This window comes from Balaenoptera acutorostrata, chromosome 1 (assembly GCF_949987535.1).
Source record: "Balaenoptera acutorostrata chromosome 1, mBalAcu1.1, whole genome shotgun sequence".
Lineage (NCBI taxonomy): Eukaryota > Metazoa > Chordata > Mammalia > Artiodactyla > Balaenopteridae > Balaenoptera > Balaenoptera acutorostrata.
The window spans coordinates 118,167,733-118,192,344 of NC_080064.1; the positions used below are offsets into that span (position 1 = coordinate 118,167,733).

Here is a 24,612-nt window from a genome sequence, read left to right on the forward strand (position 1 = left end):
CACTGAATAGCATTTGGATGTGCTTCAGACAGCTTAAATTCATTCTAGACTGAATTAATTATCTTCTTCTCCAAACTTCCATCTCTTCATTTTTGAATTTTAATCACTAAGATATATTTGACTCATCATAGTCCAATTCCTCTTCCTCATCTCCCAAATGTAGTCAAGTCGTGAATTCCATTTCTCTACTATGAATTCTATTTCTGAATTGTCAGCTCTTTGACTCCTTCAAACCTATATCTGTATAACAAAAATTTGGTGAAAAAAAACCCTACAAAAGGCATTGCCCTAGTCTCATGGAAGTCTAGAAAATATAGTTTATCAGATGCTCTGTTTCTATAGCACAGGGAGGTGCATAGAAGGAAGATGGAATGGATGTTGAAAGTCAACTCATTACACTGACGTGTCAGTTATGAAGCATGGGGCCTCCCCAAAGCAGGCATAGTCTAGGTTGAGAATTCTTCTATTTTGTGTGTGTGTGTATGTGTATCCACACCAGATAAGAAGTTTTTGTTGCATTTTGATATTTGCAAATTAAAAAACAAAAACAAAAATGAAAAAGTCACTACCTCAGAGAAACCTTCCTTGATCACCTTACCTATGTAGGATTTTCCCTATTATTTTCTTATTGTTCCTTCATTGATTTACCGAATATTTAGAGTACCCATTTTGTATCAGGCACTATTCAGAGTGATAGGAATATAGCGAAGAAAAGAGACAAAATCCATACCTTCATTGAACTTAGAGTCTAGTGGGGGAGCCAATCAAGAAACCTGTATGGAAATAAATAATGTATTTTCCAATAGTGATCCGTCCTATGAGAAAATAATAGATAACAGAACAGAATAAATGGTGGTGGGGAGGCTGGGAGCAATTTTAGGTAGGAAAATCAGGGAAAGCCTCTTTGAGAAGATGAGGTTTTAGTGTAGATATGAATGATGAAAAGAAGCTAGCCACACAAGGACCTCGGGGAAGAGATCTCCACAGAGAGCAGCAATTGTAAAGACCCTGAGGTATACGTGCTTGGCATGTTCAAAGATGCTGTCAATATCTCTGAAGGCCTCCTTCAAAGCACTTATCACAGGCTGTAATCATATGTTTATTTGTGTTTACCTAGTTGGATCTATTATATGTTTGCTTATTGTCTTTTATTCCCATGGTTCCTGAGGACCAAGGCTGTGTTTATCTTGTTAAAGTTTCATACTTAGCACCTGGCACACAGTGAGTAGTTTAATGTTTACTGAATGAGTAAATAAATAACAACTATTTAATAAAAAAATTTATTTGTAGTATTAGCTGTTGAAGAGGTACTTTTTTGTTTTCTAAATATAAAATTACGATTTTGACTATGCTCTTTCAAACATATATTCTATCTACTATCATAAGTAGGCTCTTTTCCTGTACCCTTCCTCCTTTGAAAACATGTGTTCTAAGAAGTTTGATATTAAAGTTTCTTTTCCCTTTACCTTCAATTGTCATGAATTCACTCTATGATTTGGATTTTCATCAGACCCTGAGGGGGACTTTGATAGAGATATTCTCCTTTCCTTGGGTCACTAGAAGCATTAATCATATTCAGTCTATAGAAATGAATGAAGGGAGAGAGAAAAGTAGAATTTAAGGTGATTATGGGACATGCAGGAGGTGTCCAGTCAGAAGAGTCTAGGGAGACAAGTCTGTTTATGGAACAGGAATTGTAAGAGAAGCCAAGTTAAGAAGAGGTAAGGAAGAGCCAGAAAGATGAGAAGAAGACTAGGATGGTACAACTTAATGAGAGCTGAAAAGGGGGAAACTTAAGGGTAGGGAGGATTCTGTAATGTCAAATGCTGCAACAAGAACCAGAATACAGAGTAAAGACCCCTGTGTCTGGACATTTGTACCTTTTAAGACTGCAGTTTCAGAAGAGTGGTGTGGCTAGATGTGAGGAAGTGAAAGCTTTGGACATGAGCCATTCATTCTAGAGGTCTAGTAGTAAAAGGTCAGTTATAATGCCCCCGTCCTTCCTTCACACAGGAAGTGTCTTCAGCTCACCTCTGGGAAGAGGAAAGTCAGGAGGTCATACTCCCTTCCTCTCTAGTTGAGAAGTCACTTCTCAGCCTATTCTTCTCATCACTTTGAAATTCAGGATGAAATGTCTCCCTAGTGATTCTGGAACAGGGTTCCCATCTCTCGGTTCTGCATCCATCAGCAGCAATCTTCCTATAGCAACATATACACTGGACCCTGAGGGAGAGGTTAAGTGGTTCTTTACTGAAAGCTTCAGGTGAATGTTCTAAAGCCACACAGGGTCCAAGTGTTGTTTTGAGGGTGGATTGGGTAGTGGGCAAGGGGGATCAGGCATTGTTATTTTAGGTCTGGATAATTTGCTCCTTTGACCAGAATGAGGTGGGGCAAAGCTTCACGGCTTAGGCTAGCAGTTGGAAACTTAAACATTTATAGGTATCAGGCAGGTATAATAAATGAATGAAGTAGGCAAGGCAGGCCAGGGATGAAGTGTAGAGTGCAAGCTCCATTTAGAATAGGATGAATGCTACTCAGCACCAGATAGTTGTTGCCCTGTAGAAATGTGGTTCCACTGTGGTCAGATATCTGGAAAACATTTTAAAAAATCAGGATCTTTAAGTGAATTGTCCCAATTTCTCATTTATAAAAAAGCACAGTGGGGGTGAACATCTGTAGATAGGATCCTGATCTCCAACTGCCAGTTTGTGATTTTTTTTTTTTTTTTTTTTTTGGTGGCCCCGTGGCTTGCGGAATCTTAGTTCCCCGACCAGGGATTGAACACAGGCCCTTGGCAGTGAGAGTGCAGAATCCTAACCACTGGACTGTCAGGGAATTCCCAGTTTGTGATTTCTAGTTTAGAACTTAAGGAAGTATGACAAGGGAATACTTTGCTCTTTCCTTAATTCTTACTGGTCACTCCCCACCCCTAAAACACTTCCATCATGGAGTCCTGGGCCCCCTTTCCTCAGGCACTCACTGAATTTGGATTATTTTCTCATCCATCTTTATCTGTTGGCTCTGAGGGAAGTAGAAGGATGGGCAATACCCTATAGGTAGGAATGGGGAAAAGATTGTAGCTTTTTCAATTCCAGTTTGGTTTCTCACATCCACAAGGATGCTATCAGTTTTCTCCTATAGTACCTGAAGATAAACTCATAACCTCACTGAGAAGGTTAATTTTTTCTTGAAGACCACCCCATGAAATCTACATGCAAAAGTGAATGTTTCTCCTATTAAGTAGATTAGAATCACCCAAAAGTTAAAAAACTGTACTGATGCCTGAGTCCCAGCTTAGACCAATTAAATCAGTATTTCTGGGCACTGTAGTTTTAAAAACTCCTCAAGTGGTTCTAAAAAGCAGCCTTAATAGGTGATATGGAGGATATTATTGAGAATATGTGAAGGGTGAGAGTTTGGAATGGCTAGGAGAGTAAAAGTATCATTGAATGGAGCAAAGACCCAAAGAGAAATTGAATGGATCTGTGGTGTGTTGCATGCTTCACTGATTTTCTCCTACAGACTTTGCAGGTTAAGTGTAGTCACTGGGAAATCGAAATGGAGGATAGAGAATCCTTTGGACTGGATACTGACCCAGCAAAGTGGAAAACTAAGGAAGAGGGCACACAGAGTATTAATGTTGACTTTATTGATCTGTGGAAAGGGAATGAAAGATATTTAGATAAGGACTAAGGACATGGATGACTTAAAATGCATGAAGGAGAGAGGAAACACCAGTGAGCATAGGCGAAGTGTAAGGAAGAGGAATAAGGGTAATTGCAAATTTGAGATTTCAGAGGCAGATCAGGCCATTGTGTTGAGAAAGTTTGGGTTTTATCATCCTGGTGTGACTCCATTGAAGAGCTGTCCCTCCGTTTGAAGGAACCCCCTCATTGACTTTCTATCTATTGTTCATCCATTCATTCAACAAGTATTTACTGAGTGTCTACTTTGATGAACTAGGTACCTTGTGAGGTTCTGGGGAATTTTCTATCCTCTTGGAATTTCGAGGCCAGTGGAGATATATGTCTAGATATACAGATATATAAAACATAAAATTACATAAATGCTTATAAAATTACAATTTTTATAAAGAAATACAGGGAGTTATGAGACAATATAACAGGAGTAGCTGACTTAACTAGGGGTAAGGATAAATATGTCAAAGAAGACTTCTCTGGAGAAATGATGTAGAAGCTATGTCCTGAAGACTAAATAAGAATTAGCCAGCCTGCCTCTATAGGTGTGTGTGTGTGTGTGTGTGTGTGTGTTGTGTGTGTGTGTGTGTGTGTGTGTGTGTGTCTAGAAGGCATTGCAGAGGAAACTGAATATGTAAAGGCACAGAAGCAAGAGAGTTTGGATAATTCTAGGAGCTGAATGAAGGCCAGTGTGGCTGGGATACTGTGAAAGAAGGAGTGACGATGTAGTAGGGGTCTTGGAGGTCATGCCAAAGGTTTGGGACTGCCAGTTGGTGTGACTGGGGCCTGCTTAAAAGGGAAAAGGACTTCTCTTCTCTTTTATTACCTTCCCAGGACAGCGAATCACAATCATCTTACCTCAATCAAAGCAGTTTAACGGTGATGTAGTTTCCTCCATTCTATTAAAGAACAAGCTTACTTTCTGGACAAAGAAATGTTTTTTCTGGGTAGAAATTTTGTAAACATTGCATATTTTCTTCCCTGATGGCAAAATGCATAATTTATCTTTTGGGAATGGGGCATCCAGGTCTTCATGTGTTTACCTACAGAGCAATAGATTAGTTACAGTTGGTTAATTCCTTTTGTTTCCCACGAGAAAGGAAAAGGTAATTAATTACATGGTGAGAGTTGGGTGGTCTTCAGGCCTATAAAGGAGCTCTGACTGAGAGTGTCCTACAGCAGTGGTGCCATTTACTCTTATGAGAAAGAGTAGTAGAAGAAAAGACTTGGAGAGGAAATCCAGAGTTTTCTTTTTTTTCTTCTCTTTGACATCTTAAGTTTGATATGTGAATTAGACATATAGTGGAGATTCCAAGTAGGCAGTTTGTGAGGTAAGCCAGGAGGCCAGGGCTAAAGATATAAATTTGGGAACCATTAGCATATAAATTGTATTAAGACAATGGGAATTGTTGACATCATATAATAAGAACACGTAGATGGAGAAGTAAAAGGGGCTCATGTCTGAGCCTTATCTCCAGTCCTTACTGGTCCTACAGAGGAGAAAGAGATTCAGAAGAAGACTGAGAAGCAACTAGGGAAGGGGGAAAGCTAGGGGAATCTGGTGTCATAGACGCCAAAGGAAGAGAGTGTGTCATTGATAATAAATATGAAGGAAGTTTAAAAGGTTCAAGGAAACATAAGAATCAAGAAGTCTATAATTTATTACCTGGTCTATAGGGAAATGTAAGCTTAATTTTTATTATAAGCTCTTTGGTTACTCACCTGATCTCCCTGTGCTATGCGGTTGCTTCCCACTGGCTATCTATTTTACGTTTGGTAGTGTATATATGTCCATGCCACTCTCTCACTTTGTCACATCTTACCCTTCCCCCTCCCCATATCCTCAAGTCCCTTCTCTAGTAGGTCTGTGTCTTTATTCCCGTCTTGCCACTAGGTTCTTCATGACTTTTTTTTTTCCCTTAGAGTCCATATATATGTGCTAGCATACTGTATTTTTTTTTCTCTTTCTGACTTACTTCACTCTGTATGACAGACTCTAACTCCATCCACCTCACTACAAATAACTCAATTTCTTTTCTTTTTATGGCTGAGTAATATTCCATTGTATATATGTGCCACATCTTCTTTACCCATTCATCCGATGATGCACACTTAGGTTGCTTCCATGTCCTGACTATTGTAAATAGAGCTGCAATGAACATTTTGGTACATGACTCTTTTTGAATTATGCTTTTCTCAGGGTATATGCCCAGTAGTGGGATTGCTGGGTCGTATGGTAGCTGGAATTTTAGTTTTTTAAGGAACCTCCATACTGTTCTCCATAGTGGCTCTATCAATTTACATTCCCACCAACAGTGCAAGAGTGTTCCCTTTTCTCCACACCCTCTCCAGCATTTATTGTTTCTAGATTTTTTGATGATGGCCATTCTGACTGCTGTGAGATGATATCTCATTGTAGTTTTGATTTGCATTTCTCTAATGATTAATGATGTTGAGCATTCTTTCATGTGTCTGTTGGCAATCTGTATATCTTCTTTGGAGAAATGTCTATTTAGGTCTTCTGCCCATTTTTGGATTGGGTTGTTTGTTTTTTTGTTATTGAGCTGCATGAGCTGCTTGTAAATTTTGGAGATTAATCCTTTGTCAGTTGCTTCATTTGCAAATATTTTCTCCCATTCTGAGGGTTGTCTTTTGGTCTTGTTTATGGTTTCCTTTGCTGTGCAAAAGCTTTTAAGTTTCATTAGGTCCCATTTGTTTATTTGTGTTTTTATTTCCATTTCTCTAGGAGCTGGGTCAAAAAGGATCTTGTTGTGATTTATGTCATAGAGTGTTCTGCCTATGTTTTCCTCTAAGAGTTTGATAGTGTCTGGCCTTACACTTAGGTCTTTAATCCATTTTGAGTTTATTTTTCTGTATGGTGTCAGGGAGTGTCCTAATTTCATACTTTTATACGTACCTCCCCAGTTTTCCCAGCACCACATATTGAAGAGGCTGTCTGTTCTCCACTGTATATGCTTGCTTCCTTTATCAAAGATAACATGACCATATGTGCGTGGGTTTATCTCTGGGCTTTCTAACCTGTTCCATTGATCTATATTTCTGTTTTTGTGCCAGTACCATACTCTCTTGATTACTGTAGCTTTGTAGTATAGTCTGAAGTCAGGGAGCCTGATTCCTCCAGCTCCATTTTTCGTTCTCAAGATTGCTTTGGCTATTCGGGGTCTTTTGTGTTTCCATACAAATTGTGAAATTTTTTGTTCTATTTCTGTGAAAAATGCCAGTGGTAGTTTGATAGGGATTGCATTGAATCTGTAGATTGCTTTCGGTAGTAGAGTCATTTTAACAATGTTGATTCTTCCAACCCAAGAACATGGTATATCTCTCCATCTGTTTGTACCATCTTAAATTTCTTTCATCAGTGTCTTATAATTTTCGGCATACAGGTCTTTTGTCTCCTTAGGTAGGTTTATTCCTAGATATTTTATTCTTTTTGTTACAGTAGTAAATAGGAGTGTTTTCTTAATTTCACTTTCAGATTTTTCATCATTAGTATATAGGAATGCAAGAGATTTCTGTGTATTAATTTTGTATCCTGCTACTTTACCAAATTCATTGATTAGCTGTAGTAGTTTTCTGGTAGCATCTTTAGGATTCTCTTTGTATAGTATCATGTCATCTGCAAACAGTGACAGCTTTACTTCTTCATTTCAGATTTGGATTCCTTTGATTTCTTTTTCTTTTCTGATTGCTGTGGATAAAACTTCCAAAACTATGTTGAATAATAGTGGTGAGAGTGGGCAACCTTGTCTTGTTCCTGATCTTAGTGGAAATGGTTTCAGTTTTTCACCATTGAGGACGATGTTGGCTGTGGGTTTGTCATATATGGCCTTTATTATGTTGAGGAACGTTCCCTCTATGGCTACTTTCTGCAGGGCTTTTATCATAAATGGGTGTTGAATTTTGTCAAAAGCTTTCTCTGCATCTATTGATATGATCATATGGTTTTTATCCTTCAATTTGTTAATATGGTGTATCACGTTGACTGATTTGCGTATATTGAAGAATCCTTGCATTCCTGGAATAAACCCCACTTGATCATGGTGTATGATCCTTTTAATGTGCTGTTGGATTCTGTTTGCTAGTATTTGTTGAGGATTTTTGCATCTATGTTCATCAGTGATATTGGCCTGTAGTTTTCTTTCTTTGTGACATCTTTGTCTGGTTTTGGTATCAGGGTGATGGTGGCCTCGTAGAATGAGTTTGGGAGTGTTCCTCCCTCTGCAATATTTTGAAAGAATTTGAGAAGGATAGGTGTTAGCTCTTCTCTAAATGTTTGATAGAATTCGCCTGTGAAGCCGTCTGGTCCTGGGCTTTTGTTTGTTGGAAGATTTTTAATCACAGTTTCAATTTCAGGGCTTGTGATTGGTCTGTTCATATTTTCTATTTCTTCCTGGTTCAGTCTCGGAAGGTTGTGCATGTCTAAGAATTTGTCCATTTCTTCCAGGTTGTCCATTTTATTGGCATAATGTTGCTTGTAGTAATCTCTCATGATCCTTTGTATTTCTGCAGTGTCAGTTGTTACTTCTCCTTTTTCATTTCTAATTCTGTTGATTTGAGTCTTCTTCCTTTTTTCTGGATAAGTCTGGCTAATGTTTATCAATTTTGTTTATCTTCTCAAAGAACAAGCTTTTAGTTTTATTGATCTTTGCTATTGTTTCCTTCATTTCTTTTTCATTTATTTCTGATCTGATCTTTATGATTTCTTTCCTCTGCTAAATTTAGGGTTTTTTTGTTCTTCTTTCTCTAATTGCTATAGGTGCAAGGTTAGGTTGTTTATTTGAGATGTTTCCTGTTTTTTGAGGTAGGCTTGTATTGCTATAAACTTCTCTCTTAGAACTGATTTTGCTGCATCCCATAGGTTTTAAGTCGTCGTGTCTTCATTGCCATTTGTTTCTAGGTATTTTTTGATTTCCCCTTTGATTTCCTCAGTGATCACTTCGTTATTAAGTAGTGTAATGTTTAGCCTCCATGTGTTTGTATTTTTTACAGATCTTTTCCTGTAATTGATATCTAGTCTCATAGCGTTGTGGTCGGAAAAGATACTTGATACGTTTTCAATTTTCTTAAATTTACCAAGGCTTGATTTGTGACCCAAGATATGATCTATCCTGGAGAATGTTCCATGAGCACCTGAGAAAAATGTGTATTCTGTTGTTTTTGGGTGGAATGTCCTATAAATATCAATTAAGTCCATCTTGTTTAATGTATCATTTAAAGCTTGTGTTTCCTTATTTATTTTCATTTTGTATGATCTGTCCATTGGTGAAAGTGGGGTGTTAAAGTCCCCTACTATGATTGTGTTGCTGTCAATTTCCCCTTTTATGGCTGTTAGTATTTGCCTTATGTATTGAGGTGCTCCTATGCTGGGTACATAAATATTTACAATTGTTATATCTTCTTCTTGGATCCATCCCTTGATCATTATATAGTGTCCTTCTTTGTCTCTTGTAATAGTCTTTATTTTAAAGTCTATTTTGTCTGATATGAGAATTGCTACTCCAGCTTTCTTTTGATTTCCATTTGCATGGAATATCTTTTTCCATCCCCTCACTTTCAGTCTGTATGTGTCCCTAGGTCTGAAGTGTGTCTCTTGTAGACACCATATATATGGATCTTGTTTTTGTATCCATTCAGTCAGTCTGTGTCTTTTGGTGGGAGCATTTAATCCATTTATATTTAAGGTAATTATCGATATGTATGTTCTCATTCCCATTTTCTTAAATGTTTTGGGTTTGTTATTGTAGGTGTTTTCCTTCTCTTGTGTTTCTTGCCTAGAGAAGTTCCTTTAGCATTTGTTGTAAAGCTGGTTTGGTGGTGCTGAACTCTCTCAGCTTTTGCTTGTCTGTAAAGGTTTTAATTTCTCCACCAAATCTGAATGAGATCCTTGCTGGGTAGAGTAATCTTGGTTGTAGGTTTTTCTCCTTCATCACTTTAAATATGTCCTGCCACTCCCTTCTGGCTTGCAGAGTTTCTGCTGAAAGATCAGCTGTTAACCTTATGGGGATTCCCTTGTGTGTTATTTGTTGTTTTTCCCTTGTTGCTTTTAATATGTTTTCTTTGTATTTAATTTTTGATAGTTTGATTAATATGTGTCTTGGCATGTTTCTCCTTGGATTTATCCTGTATGGGACTCTCTATGCTCCCAGGACTTAATTAACTATTTCTTTTCCCATATTAGGGAAGTTTTCAACTATAATCTCTTCAAATATTTTCTCAGTCCCTTTCTTTTTCTCTTCTTCTTCTGGGACCCCTATAATTCGAATGTTGGTGCATTTAATGTTGTCCCAGAGGTCTCTGAGACTGTCCTCAGTTCTTTTCATTCTTTTTTCTTTATTCTGCTCTGCAGTAGTATTTCCACTATTTTATCTTCCACGTCACTTATCCATTCTTCTGCCTCAGTTATTCTGCTATTGATCCCTTCTAGAGTATTTTTAATTTCATTTATTGTGTTGTTCATCTTTGCTTGATTCCTCTTTAGTTCTTCTATGTCCTTGTTAAATGTTTCTTGCATTTTGTCTATTCTATTTCCAAGATATTGGATCATCTTTACTATCATTATTCTGAATTCTTTTTCAGGTAGACTGCCTATTTCCTCTTCATATGTTAGGTCTGGTGTGTTTTTACCTTGCTGCTTCATCTGCTGTGTGTTTTTCTGTCTTCTCATTTTGCTTATCTCACTGTGTTTGGGGTCTCCTTTTCACAGGCTGCAGGTTTGTAGTTCCTGTTGTTTTTGATATCTGTCCCCCGTGGCTAAGGTTGGTTCACTGGGTTGTATAGGCTTCCTGGTGGAGGGGACTGGTGCCTGTGTTCTGGTGGATGAGGCTGGATCTTGTCTTTCTGGTGGACAGGTCCACGTCTGGTGGTGTGTTTTGGGGTGTCTGTGGCCTTATTATGATTTTAGGCAGCCTCTCTGCTAATGGATGGGGCTGTGTTTGTGTCTTGCTAGTTGTTTGGCATAGGGTGTCCAGCACTGTAGCTTGCTGGTCATTGAGTGAAGCTGGGTCTTGGTGTTGAGATGGAGATCTCTGGGAGATTTTCGCCATTTGGTATTACGTGCAGCTGGGAGGTCTCTTGTGGACCAGTGTCCTGAAGTTGGCTCTCCCACCTCAGAGGCATAACTGTGATGCCTGGCTGGAGCACCAAGAGCCTTTCATCCACACGGCTCATTCCATTATAATTGTCATTTCATGTGTCTCTCTCCATTAGTCTGTGAGGTCTTTCACTTGAAAGCTGCCTACTGTTTGTCTCTCATGATGGTTTAACTTACAATTTTTTGACTTTACAATGGCGTGAAAGTGATATACATTCAGTAGAAGCCATACTTTGAATTTTGATCTTTTCCCAGTTAGCCATATGTGGTATGATACTCTCTTGTGATGCTGGGAAGGGCAGTGAGCCACAGTTCCCTGTCAGCCACATGATCATGAAGTTAATAACTGATACACTTACAACCATTCTGTACCCATATAGCCATTCTGTTTTTCACTTTCAGTACAGTATTCAATAACTTACAGGAGGTAGTCAACACTTTATTATAAAATAAGCTTTGTGTTAGATCATTTTTCCCACCTGTAGGCTAACATAAGTGTCCTGTGCACATTTAAGGTAGGCTAAGCTAAGCTACAATGTTCGGTGTTTGTCAAGGATATAAAGTTTCAGTTATGCAAAAGGAATAAGTCCCAGAGATCTACTGCATAGCATAGTGTCTATAGTTAACAATATTGTACTGTACACTTAAAAATTTAAGAGGGTAGATCTTATGTTATGTGTTCTTATCACACACAAAAAATTAAAAATTAAAAAAATACAGAAGGTGGAGGAAACTTTTGGATATGATGAATATGTTTACAGTATTGATTGTGATGATGGTTTCATGAATGTATACTTATCTTCAAACTCAGTAAGTTGTTTGCATTAAGTATGTACAGCTTTTTGTATGTCGATCATTCCTCAATAAAGTTTTGTTATTTTTTAAAAGAGAATTCACCCCAGAGGAAAAGGAGGGTTATTTCTCATATGAGGTGAAAGAATGGAATTAGAAAATTTGAGCAGAGGAAAGGTAGGAAATAATGTGGAAGTGGCATACACAGACAATGTATCCTTTTTCCTTTCTTATTGTGCTGAAGGCATGTAAGAAGATTCTGTCAGTGCAGGAGAATGTAATTTAATAATAATAATAACAACAACAGCAACACAACAATAATGATGACTGCCTGACATTTATTGAGTTCTTTTATGTGCTAACCATTATGCTAAGGGTTTCGGGTGCATTGTTTTACTTAATTCTCATAAAACTCCATTACATATTTTATTTATTTATTTATTAAAAATATTTATTGAACATTGTGCTAGATACTCTGCTAGGTGCTAGGGATACAGGGATAAACAAAATTGTCATGGTCCCTATTCCTGAAGAGCTTATGGTATAGAAGGAAAAACAGACGTTAAACAAATAAAAATAAATATTTAATGAAACATGATAAATGACATGAAAGGTGTGACTGAATAATAGGGAGATCTACTTCAGATAGAGGGACCTGGGAAGGTCTCTCTTAGAAGGTGACATATGTAAGCTGACACCTAAAAATAACGAGGATCCAGGCAGGCAGAGGAAGGGCCTTGAGGCATATGTAAATAACTCTAACATAGAGTACTCTTTCCTCTAATAGGGGAGCTGATAGAAGATCAAGGAGGCTAAATAGAGACAGTGGAGGGAGAGTGATGCTAGCTGAGACTGGGATGGGCCAGACTATCCAAAACTATGTTATTGGGAAGTCTTGCAGGATTTTAAGCAGACAAGTGAAGGCTCTGATTTATATTAACTGTAATACTTTTGTTGTGTCGTGGAGAATGGATTGGAGGGAGCCAAGGGCAAATGTTGGGGAGAGTTGCTCAGAGTTTATTGCAGTATTCCAGGTTGATAGGATGATGGTTGTATATAGGATGGTGGTTGAAGATTTTGAGAAAAGTAGATAGGTCCACTAGCTGGAGGTAGAGTCCAAAGGGCCTGGTGATAGAGAAGCTGAAGCCAGCGATAACTCAGGTTCCTGTTTTGAATAACAGGGCTGAGGTACTGCTAGCCTCCTTTTTCAGTCTAGGACACCAAAGCTCCAAGAGGTTAGGTAACATGTCCCAGGAGGTATATCTAGTAAATAATGTATGACGATTTGAGCATGGGCCTGTTCAACTCCAGAGACAACACATATAACCAATATAACTCTACTGCCTCCCAGTGAGTCACAATCCCGCTGCTCTCTAAAAGGAGAGAAGTGGTTGTCTTCTGAATTATAATCTCTCTGCCAACCATAACTCCATTTGCCAAAGAGAAAGTCAATATCCAGACATTTTTTTTTTACCCTTCCCCACTGGTAACCATAAGTTCATTCTCTAAGACTGTGAGTCTGTTTCTGCTTTGTAAATAAGTTCCTTTGTATCATTTTTTTAGATTCCGCATATAAACAAGTTCATATGATATTTGTCTTTCTCTTTCTGACTTTCTTCACTTAGTATGATAATTTCCAGGTCCATCCATGTTGCTGCAAATGGCATATCTCATTCTTTTTAATGGCTGAGTAATATTCCATTGTATATATGTACCACATCTTTATCCATTCATCTGCTGATGGACATTTACATTGCTTCCATGTCTTGGTTATTGAAAACAGTGCTGCAATGAACATTGCGGTGCATGTATCGTTTCAGACCATGTTTTTCTACAGATATATGCCCAGGAGTGGGATTGTTGGATCACAGGGTAGCTCTATTTTTAGTTGTTGTTGTATTTTTATCTTTTAAATTTATTTACATTGATTGATTGATTGATTGATTATTTTTGGCTGCGTTGTGTCTTCATTGCTGTGCACAGGCTTTCTCTAGTTGCAGAGAGCAGGGGTTACTCTTCATTGTGGAGCACAGGCTCTGGGAGCATGGTTGTGGCAGGCAGGCTCAGTAGTTGTGACTTGTGTGCTCTAGAGCACAGGCTGAGTAGTTGTGGTGCACAGGCTCAGTAGTTGCTCCGTGACATGTGGGATCTTCAAAGACCAGGGCTCGAACCCGTGTCCCCTGTATCGGCAGGCAGATTGTTTACCACTGTGCCACCAGGGCAGTCCCTATTTTTAGTTTTTAAAGGAACCTCCTTACTGTTCTCCATAGTGGCTGTATCAATTTACATTCCCACAAACAGTGTAGGAGGGTTCCCTTTTCTCCACACCCTCTCCAGTATTTATTGTTTGTGGATATTTTTTTAAAGACTTTATTTTTTATTTTTATATTTTTAAAATTATTTATTTATTTATTTAATTTTATTTATTTTTGTCTGCATTGGGTCTTCGTTGCTGCATGCGGGCTTTTCTCTAGTTGCGGCAAGTGGGGGCTACTCTTCATTGTGGTGCGTGGCTTATTGCTGTGGCTTCTCTTGTTGAGGAGCATGGGCTCTAGGTGCATGGGCTTCAGTAGTTGTGGCTCACGGGCTTAGTTGCTCCGTGGCATGTGGGATCTTCCTGGACCAGGGTTGGAACCCTTACCTCCTGCATTGGCAGGCGGATTCTTAATGACTGTGCCACCAGGGAAGCCCATTTGTGGATCTTTTGAGGATGGCCATTCTGACTGGTGTGAGGGGACATCTCACTGTATTTTTGATTTGCATTTCTCTAATAATTAGCGATGTTGAGCATCTTTTCATGTGCCTGTTGGCCATCTGTATGTCTTCTTTGGAGAAATGTCTATTTAGGTCTTCTGCCCATTTTTGGATTGGGTTGTGTTTTTTTGATATTGAGCTGCATGAGCTGTTTGTAAATTTTGGAGACTAATCTCATCTGTCACATTGTTTGAAAATATTTTCTCCCATTGTGTGGGTTGTCTTCGTTTTGCTTATGGTTCCCTTTGATGTGCAAAAGCTTTTGAGTTTAATTAGGTTCCATTTGTTTATTTTTGTTTTTATTTCCATTACCCTGGGAGACAGATCGAAAAAGATATTGCTGCAATTTATGTCAAAGAGGGTTCTACTTATGTTTTCCGCTATGAGTTTTATAGTATCTGGTCTTATATTTAGGTCTTTAATCCATTTGGAGTTTATTTTTGTGTATGGTGTTAAAGAATAATCTAATTTCATTTTTTTTTACTTATATGTGGAATGTTTTCTCTTTTTTAACATCTTTATTGGAGTATAATTGCTTTAAAATGGAGTGTTAGTTTCTGCTGTATAACAAAATGAATCAGCTATACATATACATACATCCCCATATCTCCTCCCTCTTGCGTCTCCCTCCCACCCTCCATATCCCACCCCTCTAGGTGGTCACAAAGCATGGAGCTGACCTCCCTGTGCTATGAGGATGCTTCCTACTAGCTATCTATTTTACATTTGGTAGTATATATAAGTGCATACCACTCTCTCACTTCGTCCCAGCTTACCCTTCCCACTCCACGTGTCCTCAAGTCCATACTCTATGTCTGCATCTTTATTCCTGTCCTGCCCCTAGGTTCTTTTTTCATGATTTTTTTTTTTTAGATTCCCTATATATGTGTTAGCATATGGTATTTGTTTTTCTCTTTCTGACTTATTTCACTCTGTATGACAGACTCTAGGTCCATCCACCTCACTATAAATAACTCAATTTCATTTCTTTTTATGGCCGAGTAATATTCCATTGTGTATATGTGCCACATCTTCTTTAACCATTCATCTGTCGATGCACACTTAGGTTACTTCCATGTCCTGGCTATTGTAAATAGTGCCGCAGTGAACATTGTGGTACGTGACTCTTTTTGTTTATTTTATTTTATTTTTTTAAAACATCTTTATTGGAGTATAATTGCCTTACAATGGTGTGTTAATTTCTGCTTTATAACAAAGTTAATCAGCTTTCCATATACATGGCTCTTTTTGAATTATGATTTTCTCAGGGTATATGCCCAGTAGTGGGATTGCTGGGTCATATGGTAGTTCTATTTTTAGTTTTTTAAGGAACCTCCATACTGGTCTCCATAGTGGCTATATCAGTTTACATTTCTACCAACAGTGCAAGAGGGTTCCCTTTTCTCCACACCCTCTCCAGCATTTATTGTTTGTAGATTTTTTGATGATGGCCATTCTGACTGCTGTGAGGTTATACCTCATTGTAGATTTGATTTGCATTTCTCTAATGATTAATGATGTTGAGCATCCTTTGATGTGTTTTTTGGCAATCTGTATATCTTCTTTGGAGGAATGTCTATTTAGGTCTTCTGCCCATTTTTAGATTGGGTTGTTTGTTTTTTTCAATATTGAGCTGCATGAGCTGCTTGTATATTTTGGAGATTAATCCTTTGTCACTTGCTTCATTTGCAAATATATTCTCCCATTGTGAAGGTTGTCATTTCATCATTTTTGTGGTTTCCTTTGCTGTGCAAAAGCTTTTAAGTTTCATTAGGTCCCATTTGTTTATTTTTGTTTTTATTTCCATTTCTATAGGAGGAGGGTCAAAAGGATCTTGCTGTGATTTATTTCATAGAGTGTTCTGCCTATGTTTTCCCCTAAGAGTTTTATAGTGTCTGGCCTTACATTTAGGTCTTTAATCCATTTTGAGTTTATTTTTGTGTATGGTGTTAGGGAGTGTTCTGATTTCATTCTTTTTCATGTAGCTGTCCAGTTTTCCTAGCACCACTTATTAAAGAGGCTGTCTTTTCTCCATTGTACATTCTTGCCTCCTTTATCAAAAATAAGGTGACCATATGTGCGTGGGTTTATCTCTGGGCTTTCTTTCCTGTTCCATTGATCTATATTTCTGTTTTTGTGCCAGTACCATATTGTCTTGATTACTGTAGCTTTGTAGTCTGAAATCCGGGGGCCTGATTCCTCCAGCTCCGTTTTTCTTTCTCAAGATTGCTTTTGCTATTCGGGATCTCTCGTGTTTCCATACAAAGAGTGCAATTTTTTGTAGTAGTTCTGTGAAAAATGCCAGTGGTAGTTTGATAGGGATTGCATTGAATCTGTAGATTGCTTTGGGTAGTAGAGACATTTTCACAATGTTGATTCTTCCAATCCAAGAACATGGTATATCTCTCCATCTGTTTGTATCATCTTTAATTTCTTTCATCAGTGTCTTATAGTTTTCTGCATACAAGTCTTTTGTCTCCTTAGGTAGCTTTATTCCTAGGTATTTTATTCTTTTTGCTGCAATGGTAAATGGGAGTGTTTCCTTTATTTCTCTTTCAGATTTTTCATCATTAGTGTATAGGAATGCAAGAGATTTCTGTGCATTAATTCTTACCCTGCTGCTCTTCCAAATTAATTGATTAGCTCTAGTAATTTTCTGGTAACATATTTAGGATTCTTTATGTATAGTATCATGTCATCTGCAAACAGTGACAGCTTTACTTCTTCATTTCCGATTTGGATTCCTTTGATTTCTTTTTCTTTTCTGATTGCTGTGGATAAAACTTCCAAAACTATGTTGAGTAATAGTGGTGAGAGTGGGCAACCTTGTCTTGTTCCTGATCTTAGTGGAAATGGTTTCAGTTTTTCACCATTGAGGATGATGTTGGCTGTGGGTTTGTCATATATAGCCTTTATTATGTTGAGGAACGTTCCCTCTATGGCTACTTTCTGCAGGGCTTTTATCATAAATGGGTGTTGAATTTTGTCAAAAGCTTTCTCTGCATCTACTGAGATTATCATATGGTTTTTATCCTTCAATTTGTTAATATGGTGTATCACATTAATTGATTCGCATATACTGAAGAATCCTTGCATCCCTGGGGTAAACCCCACTTGATCATGGTGTATGATCATTTTAATGTGCTGTTGGATTCTGTTTGCTAGTATTTCGTTGAGAATTTTTGCAGCTATGTTTATCAGAGATATTGGCCAGTAGTTTTCTTTTTTTGTGACATATTTGTTTGGTTTTGGTATCAGGGTGATGGTGGCCTTGTAGAATGAGTTCGGCAGTGTTCCTTCTTCTGCTATATTTTGGAAGAGTTTGAGAAGGATAGGTGTTAGCTCTTCTCTAAATGTTTGATAGAATTCGTCTGTGAAGCCATCTGGTCCTGGGCTTTTGTTTGTTGGAAGATTTTTTTTTTTTTTAATTTTTATTTATTATTTATTTATTATGTTTATTTTTGGCTGTGTTGGGTCTTCGTTTTTGTGTGAGGGCTTTCTCCAGTTGCGGCGAGTGGGGGCCACTCTTCATCGCGGCCTCTCTTGTTGCGGAGCAGAGGCTCCAGACGCTCAGGCTCAGTAGTTGTGGCTCACGGGCCCAGTTGCTCCGCGGCATGTGGGATCTTCCCAGACCAGGGCTCGAACCCGTGTCCCCTGCATTGGCAGGCAGATTCTCAACCACTGCGCCACCAGGGAAGCCCCTGTTGGAAGATTTTTAATCACAGTTTCAATTTCAGTGCTTATGATTGGTCTGTTCATATTTTCTATTTCTTCCTGGTTCAGCCTCGGAAGGTTGTGCATGTCTAAGAATTTGTCCATTTCTTCCAGGTTGTCCATTTTATTGGCATATAGTTGCTTGTAGTAATCTCTCATGATGCTTTGTGTTTCTGCAGTGTTTGTTGTTACTTCTCCTTTTCATTTCTAATTCTGTTGATTTGAGTCTTCTCCTTTTTCTTCTGATGAGTCTGGCTAATGGTTTATCAATTTTGTTTATCTTCTCAAAGAACCAGCTTTTAGTTTTATTGATCTTTGCTACTGTTTCCTTCATTTCTTTTTCATTTATTTCTGATCTGATCTTTATGATTTCTTTCCTTCTGCTAACTTTGGGTTTTTTTGCTTGTTTGTTTGTTCTTATTCTTCTTTCTCTAATTGCTTTTGGTGTAAGGTTAGGTTGTTTATTTGAGATGTTTCTTGTTTCTTGAGGTAGGCTTGTATTGCTATAAACTTCCCTGGTAGAACTGCTTTTGCTACATCCCATAGGTTTTGGGTGGTCGTGTATTCATTGTCATTTGTTTCTAGGTATTTTTCGATTTCCGTTTTGATTTCTCCAATAATCTCTTGGTTATTTAGTAGTGTTTTGTTTAGCTTACATGTGTTTGTATTTTTTACAGTTTTTTCCCTGTAATTGATATCTTCTCATAGCACTGTGGTTGAAAAAGATACATGATACGATATCAATTTTCTTAAATTTACCAAGGCTTGATATGTGACCCAAGATATGGTCTATCCTGGAGAATGTTCCAACGGAGCACTTGAGAAGAAAATATATTGTGTTGTTTTTGGATGGAATGTCCTATAAATATCAGTTAAGTCCATCTTGTTTAATGTGTCATTTAAAGCTTTTGTTTCCTTATTTATTTTCATTTTGTTTGATTTGTCCATTGGTGAAAGTGGGGTGTTAAAGTCCCCTACTATGATTGTTGTACTGTTGATTTCCCCTTTTATGGCTGTTAGCATTTGCCTTATGTATTGAGGTGCTCCTATGTTGAGTGCAAAAATATTTACAATTGTTTTATCTTCTTCTTGGATTGATCCCTTGATCATTACATAGTGTCCTTCTTTGTCTCTTGTAATATTCTATTTTGTCTGCAATGAGAATTGCTACTCCAGCTTTCTTTTGATTTCCATTTGCTTGCAATGTCTTTTTCGTCCCCTTACTTTCAGTCTGTATGTGTCCCTAGGTCTGAAGTGGGTCTCTTGTAGACAACATATGTATGGGTCTTGTTTTTGTATCCCTTCATCCAGTCTATGTCTGTTGGAGCATTTAATCCATTTACATTTAAAGTAATTATCGATATGTATGTTCCTATTACCATTTTCTTAATAGTTTTGGGTTTGTTTTTGTAGGTCTCTTCCTTCTCTTGTGTTTCCTGCCTAGAGAAGTTCCTTTAGCATTTGTTGTAAAGCTGGTTTGGTGGTGCTGAATTCTCTTAACTTTTGCTTATCTGTAAAGGTTTTATTTTCTCCATTGAATGTGAATGAGATCCTTGCTGGGTAGAGTAATCTTGGTTGTAGGTTTTTCCCTTTCATCACTTTAAATATGTCCTACCCCTCCCTTATGGCTTGAAGAATTTCTGCTGAAAAATCAGCTGTTAACCTTACAGTAATTCCCGTATATGTTATTTTTTGCTTTTCTCTTCCTGTTTTTAATATTTTTTCTTTGTATTTAATTTTTGATAGTTTGCTTAATATGTGTCTTGGCGTGTTTCCCTTTGGGTTTATCCTGTATGGTGCTCTCTGCTGTATGGATTTGATTATTTCCTTTCCCATATTGGGGAAGTTTTTGACTATAATCTCTTCAAATATTTTCTCAGACTCTTTCTTTTTGTCTTCTTTTTCTGGGACCCCTATAATTCGAATGTTGGTGCATTTAATGTTGTTCCAGAGCTCTCTGAGACTGTCCTCAATTCTTTTCATTCTTTTTTCTTTATTTTGCTTCCTGGCAGTTAATTCCACCATTTTATCTTCCAGGTCACTCATCCGTTCTTATGCCTCAGTTATTCTGCTATTCAATCCTTCTAGAGTATTTTTAATGTTAGTAATTGTGTTGTTCATCACTGTTTGTTTGCTTCTAGATCCTTGTTAAATATTTCTTGTATTTTCTCCATTCTGTGTCCGAGATTTTGGATTATGTTTACTATCATTACTCTGAGTTCTTTTTCAGGTAGGTTGTCTATTTCATCTTCATTTATGTGGTCTTATAGCTTTTTACCTTGCTCCTTCATCTGTAACATAATTTTTTGTCGTTTCTTTTGTTTTTGGAGGGTGGTGTTGTGTTCCTGTCTTACTGGTTGTATGGCCTGAGATGTCCAGCACTGGATTTTACAAGCAGTTGGATAGAGCCGGGTCTTGGTGCTGAGATAAGAACCTCCAGAAATTCTCACTCCTATTGATATTCCCTGGGATTTGACATTCTCTGTTAGTCCAGCGATTTGGTCTTGGAACTCCCACCACAGGAGCTCAGGCCTGACCTCTGGCCTTGGAACCAAGATCCCGTAAGCTTCATGACACGGTAAAAAAAAAAAAAAAGAAACAAAGAAAGAAAGAAAGATAAAAAGGAGCAGTACAATATCAAAGATTAAAAACCAAAATAAAATTAGAAAGATAAAAAATATATTAGGAAAAATAAAAGTTTAATTGAAACAATTGCAACAAGGTAAAATAAAACCACAACAGAAAAAAGAAAAAAAGAAAAAAAAAAAAAAGCCTGGTGGAGGGCAACAAGCCAAAAGGAGAGAACAATAACAAAGTATAAAGAATAAAATAAAATTAGAAAAATAAAAGATTTATTAGGAAAAATGAAAATATAAAAATCAACAACAATGAATCAACAAGGTAAAACAAAACACCAATCTAAAAGAGGAAAAAAGAAAAAAAAACAGCCTTGGCTATGGGGGTGGAGTTTAGGTGGTGGTGGAACTTAGGCAGGGGTGGGGTTTAGGGTGGGGTGGGACCTAGGCAGGTATGGGCATGACGTTTGCATGTGGGCCGGGGCCTAGACTCAAGACCCACATAGCTGGCAAAGGTCCTGGGGGCGGGGCCTAGGCTGGGCAATGTTCAAGCGTGGGACGGGGCCTCTGCTTAGGACCTGCGTGGAAGGGAAGAGGCAGTACGTAGAAAGGAGGGCCTCTGGAGTGTGGAGCTCCAGAGTTTGGAGATAAGGCCCTGAGTGAGTGTGTGTGGATGGTGTTTAGGCCCAGCGCATTGGAGGGGGTCTCAGAGGGGTCTCTGAGTGTAGAGGTAGAGCCCTGGGTGGGGGTGTAGGAACAGGGCTTGGGCTCTGTGGGGCAGGAGGGAGACTCCAAGGGCAGAGGATTAGGCCAGGGAACCCAACAGGCTCTCCAGTGCCTAAGTGGACAGGGAAAGCACTGGCCACATTCTCTTCCATTCTTTTGCACCCCTCCCCCACTGTCACCTCCAGGGTCTCCCCTGTAGCCACTGGACCCCTAACCATGGGTGGGTCCCGCTAGGTGTAGGAACTCCTCCCTTCCACCAGCCAACCCTCAGGGGTGCCGGTCCTGGAGGTCTGGTCTTTACTTTTGCTCCCCCTTCCCTCCTTCCCTCTCCCTCAGACCCGTGTGGCTGGAGGGTCCCTAGGTGGGCAGAGGATCAGGCCCAGGATCTCAGCAGGTTTCTCGGGGCCCAAGTGGGAAGGAGAAACCTGGCCACGCTCCCTGTTGATCTTCTGCCCTCCCAGTGGTTCCCCAATTTCCCCCTTCAAGCGTGGGATCCCTTCCCCTCCTCCAGCCACACCTCAGGGGCGCCAGTCCCCTCTGACCTCCACTTCTTCTACCCCTTCACTCCCCCCACACCCTACCTGGTTGCTGGGGGTTCCTCCTGTCCCCTTAGATGTTCGTGGTCCCCTACCAGTGCCCGGTAGGTGCCCTAGCTGTGAGAAGACGCGAATTCCGCATCCTCCTAGTACGCCATCTTGACTCCACCCCCTTATCATATGGTTTTTATTCTTCAGTTTGTTGATGTGGTGTATCACACCGATTGATTTGCAGATATTGAAATTGATCAACTAATATTGATCATGGTGTATGATCCTTTTAATGTATTGTTGGATTCAGATTGCTAGTATTTTGTTGAGGATTTTTTCAAGCATGGTATCTGATGTATGTTTTCACTTGGAGCTGATTAGAAATTGTTATTTGGGTCATATGCTGGAGATGATGTTATTCCTTAAATGTTTGACCTAGGTAAGCAGATTCAAGTCTGATCATCCTAGATATTCAAATTCTGTTGTCAGCCAGAAACCAAGCTCTGTTCTCTCTCATAGGATTAGGAGAAGATGTGTCGTTTCTGAATTCCTTTGAAGACTTTCAGCAACTTACATGACATTGTGAAGGGCAGTTGTCCTGGAATAGATGGGCTTTCTGTAATGGAAAAAAGAGAAAAATAAAGTAGGTCAATAGGGACTAGAGCATCAGGCCACTCCTCATGGATATAGAGGTGGTTTGGAAAGCACTAACAGGCAGAAAAGGATATTGACAGCATAAGCAGGATTAAATTTAAAAAACAAGTAGGTTAAAAACTCAGTTATGTGTGGTGATCCTAATACAAGATAGCTTCTTGGATATGTTTTGGAGCTGTCCTGAGACTTTCTGTATCCTGCTGGTATTTGTGCATCTGTAAAATGGCCCCTTTACTTTTACTATATTTGCAAAGTCATAGGTCTGAGAAGAGAGGTAAGAATGTAAAAAGAGATGTCAATCATAGGCTTACCTCTTGGGACTGTTGAACTTCGGAGTAAATTGTGGTGGAGTCATTGTTTTTCACAGGTTTTGGGATTTCCATTTCCTGTAAAACACAATCATACAAATTTGGCTCACATAAAGAGAAATGTACTCATGCACAGATACAGTAAGTCCCCTACCTATGAGACTTCAAGTTGTGATATTTCAAAGACGTGAACATGTGTTTGCATGTCCAATCACGTAAGTTAGTTCATGTGTCTGGTGTACATTGTCATGTCAAGTGGTTGTGTACTTGACAACAAAGTAAGTACACAAGCTTTTGTGTACTTACTTTGTGTAGCTTACTAATGAAGACCTGATAGAATTGGAGGCTCAAAGAAAGAAGAGAGACAAGAGGAAGAAGAAGTAATTGAAGAACTGAAGAGATTCATGATACAGGAAATGGCAAGGGGATTTTCTTTATTTGAGGAGGCACTGTTAGTTTTTGAGGCACAGGACCCAAATATAGAACAGTACATGAAGGTTGCAGCAGCCGTTCAGAATGCGATCCAGTGCTACTGTGTCATCTATGGTGAGAAAAAAAAAAGCTACTACCCAGACATCACAGGATCATTTTTTCAAGAGAATAGATGAAATTGAATGCAGCAAGGAACCAGAACCTGTGCCATCAACGTCAGGCATGGGTGAAATTGCAGCTTGCCCTCCACCTCCTATTGCAGGAGATCCTTCAGCTCTGCCATCTCCCATGTCCTCTTCCTCTGCCAGTCAGTAACTCTTCTTGCCTGTTCACTCGATGCCAGCCCCTGTATGCCAGCTCTTGTACCATATTTCTGTACTTTTCAAGGTACTGTACTGTAAGATTAAAAATGTTTTCTTTATTTTTTGTGTTTGTTTTTTATGTATTATTTGTGTGAAAAGTATTATAAACTTATTACAGTACAGTACTATATAGCTGATTGTGTTAGTTGGGTATCTAGGCTACCTTTGTTGGACTTAAGAACAAATTGGACTTACGAGCACGCTCTCGGAACGGAACTCATTCGTATGTAAGGGACTTACTGTATATTCTTGGGAAAGGCAGTGTGACAAAAGAGGGATGATGTCAAAGTTCTTCAGGAGGAAGGCTAGGGAGTGTTTAGCAAGAGAAGCTGGAAACAAAGCACCACTAGCTCTTAAACCTGTGAAGGATTAGTCACCTTTCCTGAGCCCCAAACAGAAGCACAACACTCCAGCAAACCGGTGGGCTCAATAACCAGAGAGAGACAGAAGGGCGACCTTGTTGGCAGGTGGTGTGAAGGAAAGAAAGCATTCTTGTCCTGCATCCAACTCTACTCTCCTTCCTCCATTTTTAGGAACTAACCTACACACCAGATGGTTATTGTATTACATCTTTTGTCTCAGATCTTTACTACCTATAACTGGAGTTATTGCCTGCTTCATTTTGCCCCTGTGATTCTATTTGCCTGGTCATCATGTCATTGGGGTTCTCCTCAAGCATGGGGAACTGGTAGAGCAGGAATATCTTGTTTTAAGAATGTCTCTGCTTGGAATAAAAAGTCCGGCAATAACAGAAGTCCCCCATGCTCATAGTTTTTGGCATTTTAAATTAATTAAGGTATATTTGGGGTGTTATCAAAACCTCTGAAACTATTCAAAGTACCATGTTTTGCTAAGAAAAAGTTAACAAACTTGCCGGAGAGTTTCTTGTTTTGTTGAGAGTAATTCATCTTGTCTTCAAGAGGAAATTGGAAAGGCAATTGAAATATCTGAAATGAGA

General features: G+C 38.8%; 1 protein-coding gene across 2 annotated transcripts in view; it reads right to left on the reverse strand.

The window, feature by feature from the left end:
• Positions 1–22,169: 22,169 nt before the first annotated feature.
• Positions 22,170–24,612, reverse strand: part of SLAMF6 (SLAM family member 6) — a 30,814-nt gene continuing 28,371 nt past the window's right edge. The window contains exons 6-7 of one of the 2 annotated variants that reach the window (XM_007171757.2): positions 22,864–22,938; positions 22,170–22,514 (exon numbers count right to left, since the gene is read on the reverse strand). In XM_007171757.2, coding sequence (XP_007171819.2) covers positions 22,461–22,514; positions 22,864–22,938 — 129 coding nt within the window. In that variant the 3' untranslated portion in view covers positions 22,170–22,460. Of the gene's footprint in view, positions 22,515–22,863; positions 22,939–23,494; positions 23,688–24,612 lie in introns of those variants that run through there. The other variant, XR_009009954.1, reaches the window with a different exon arrangement.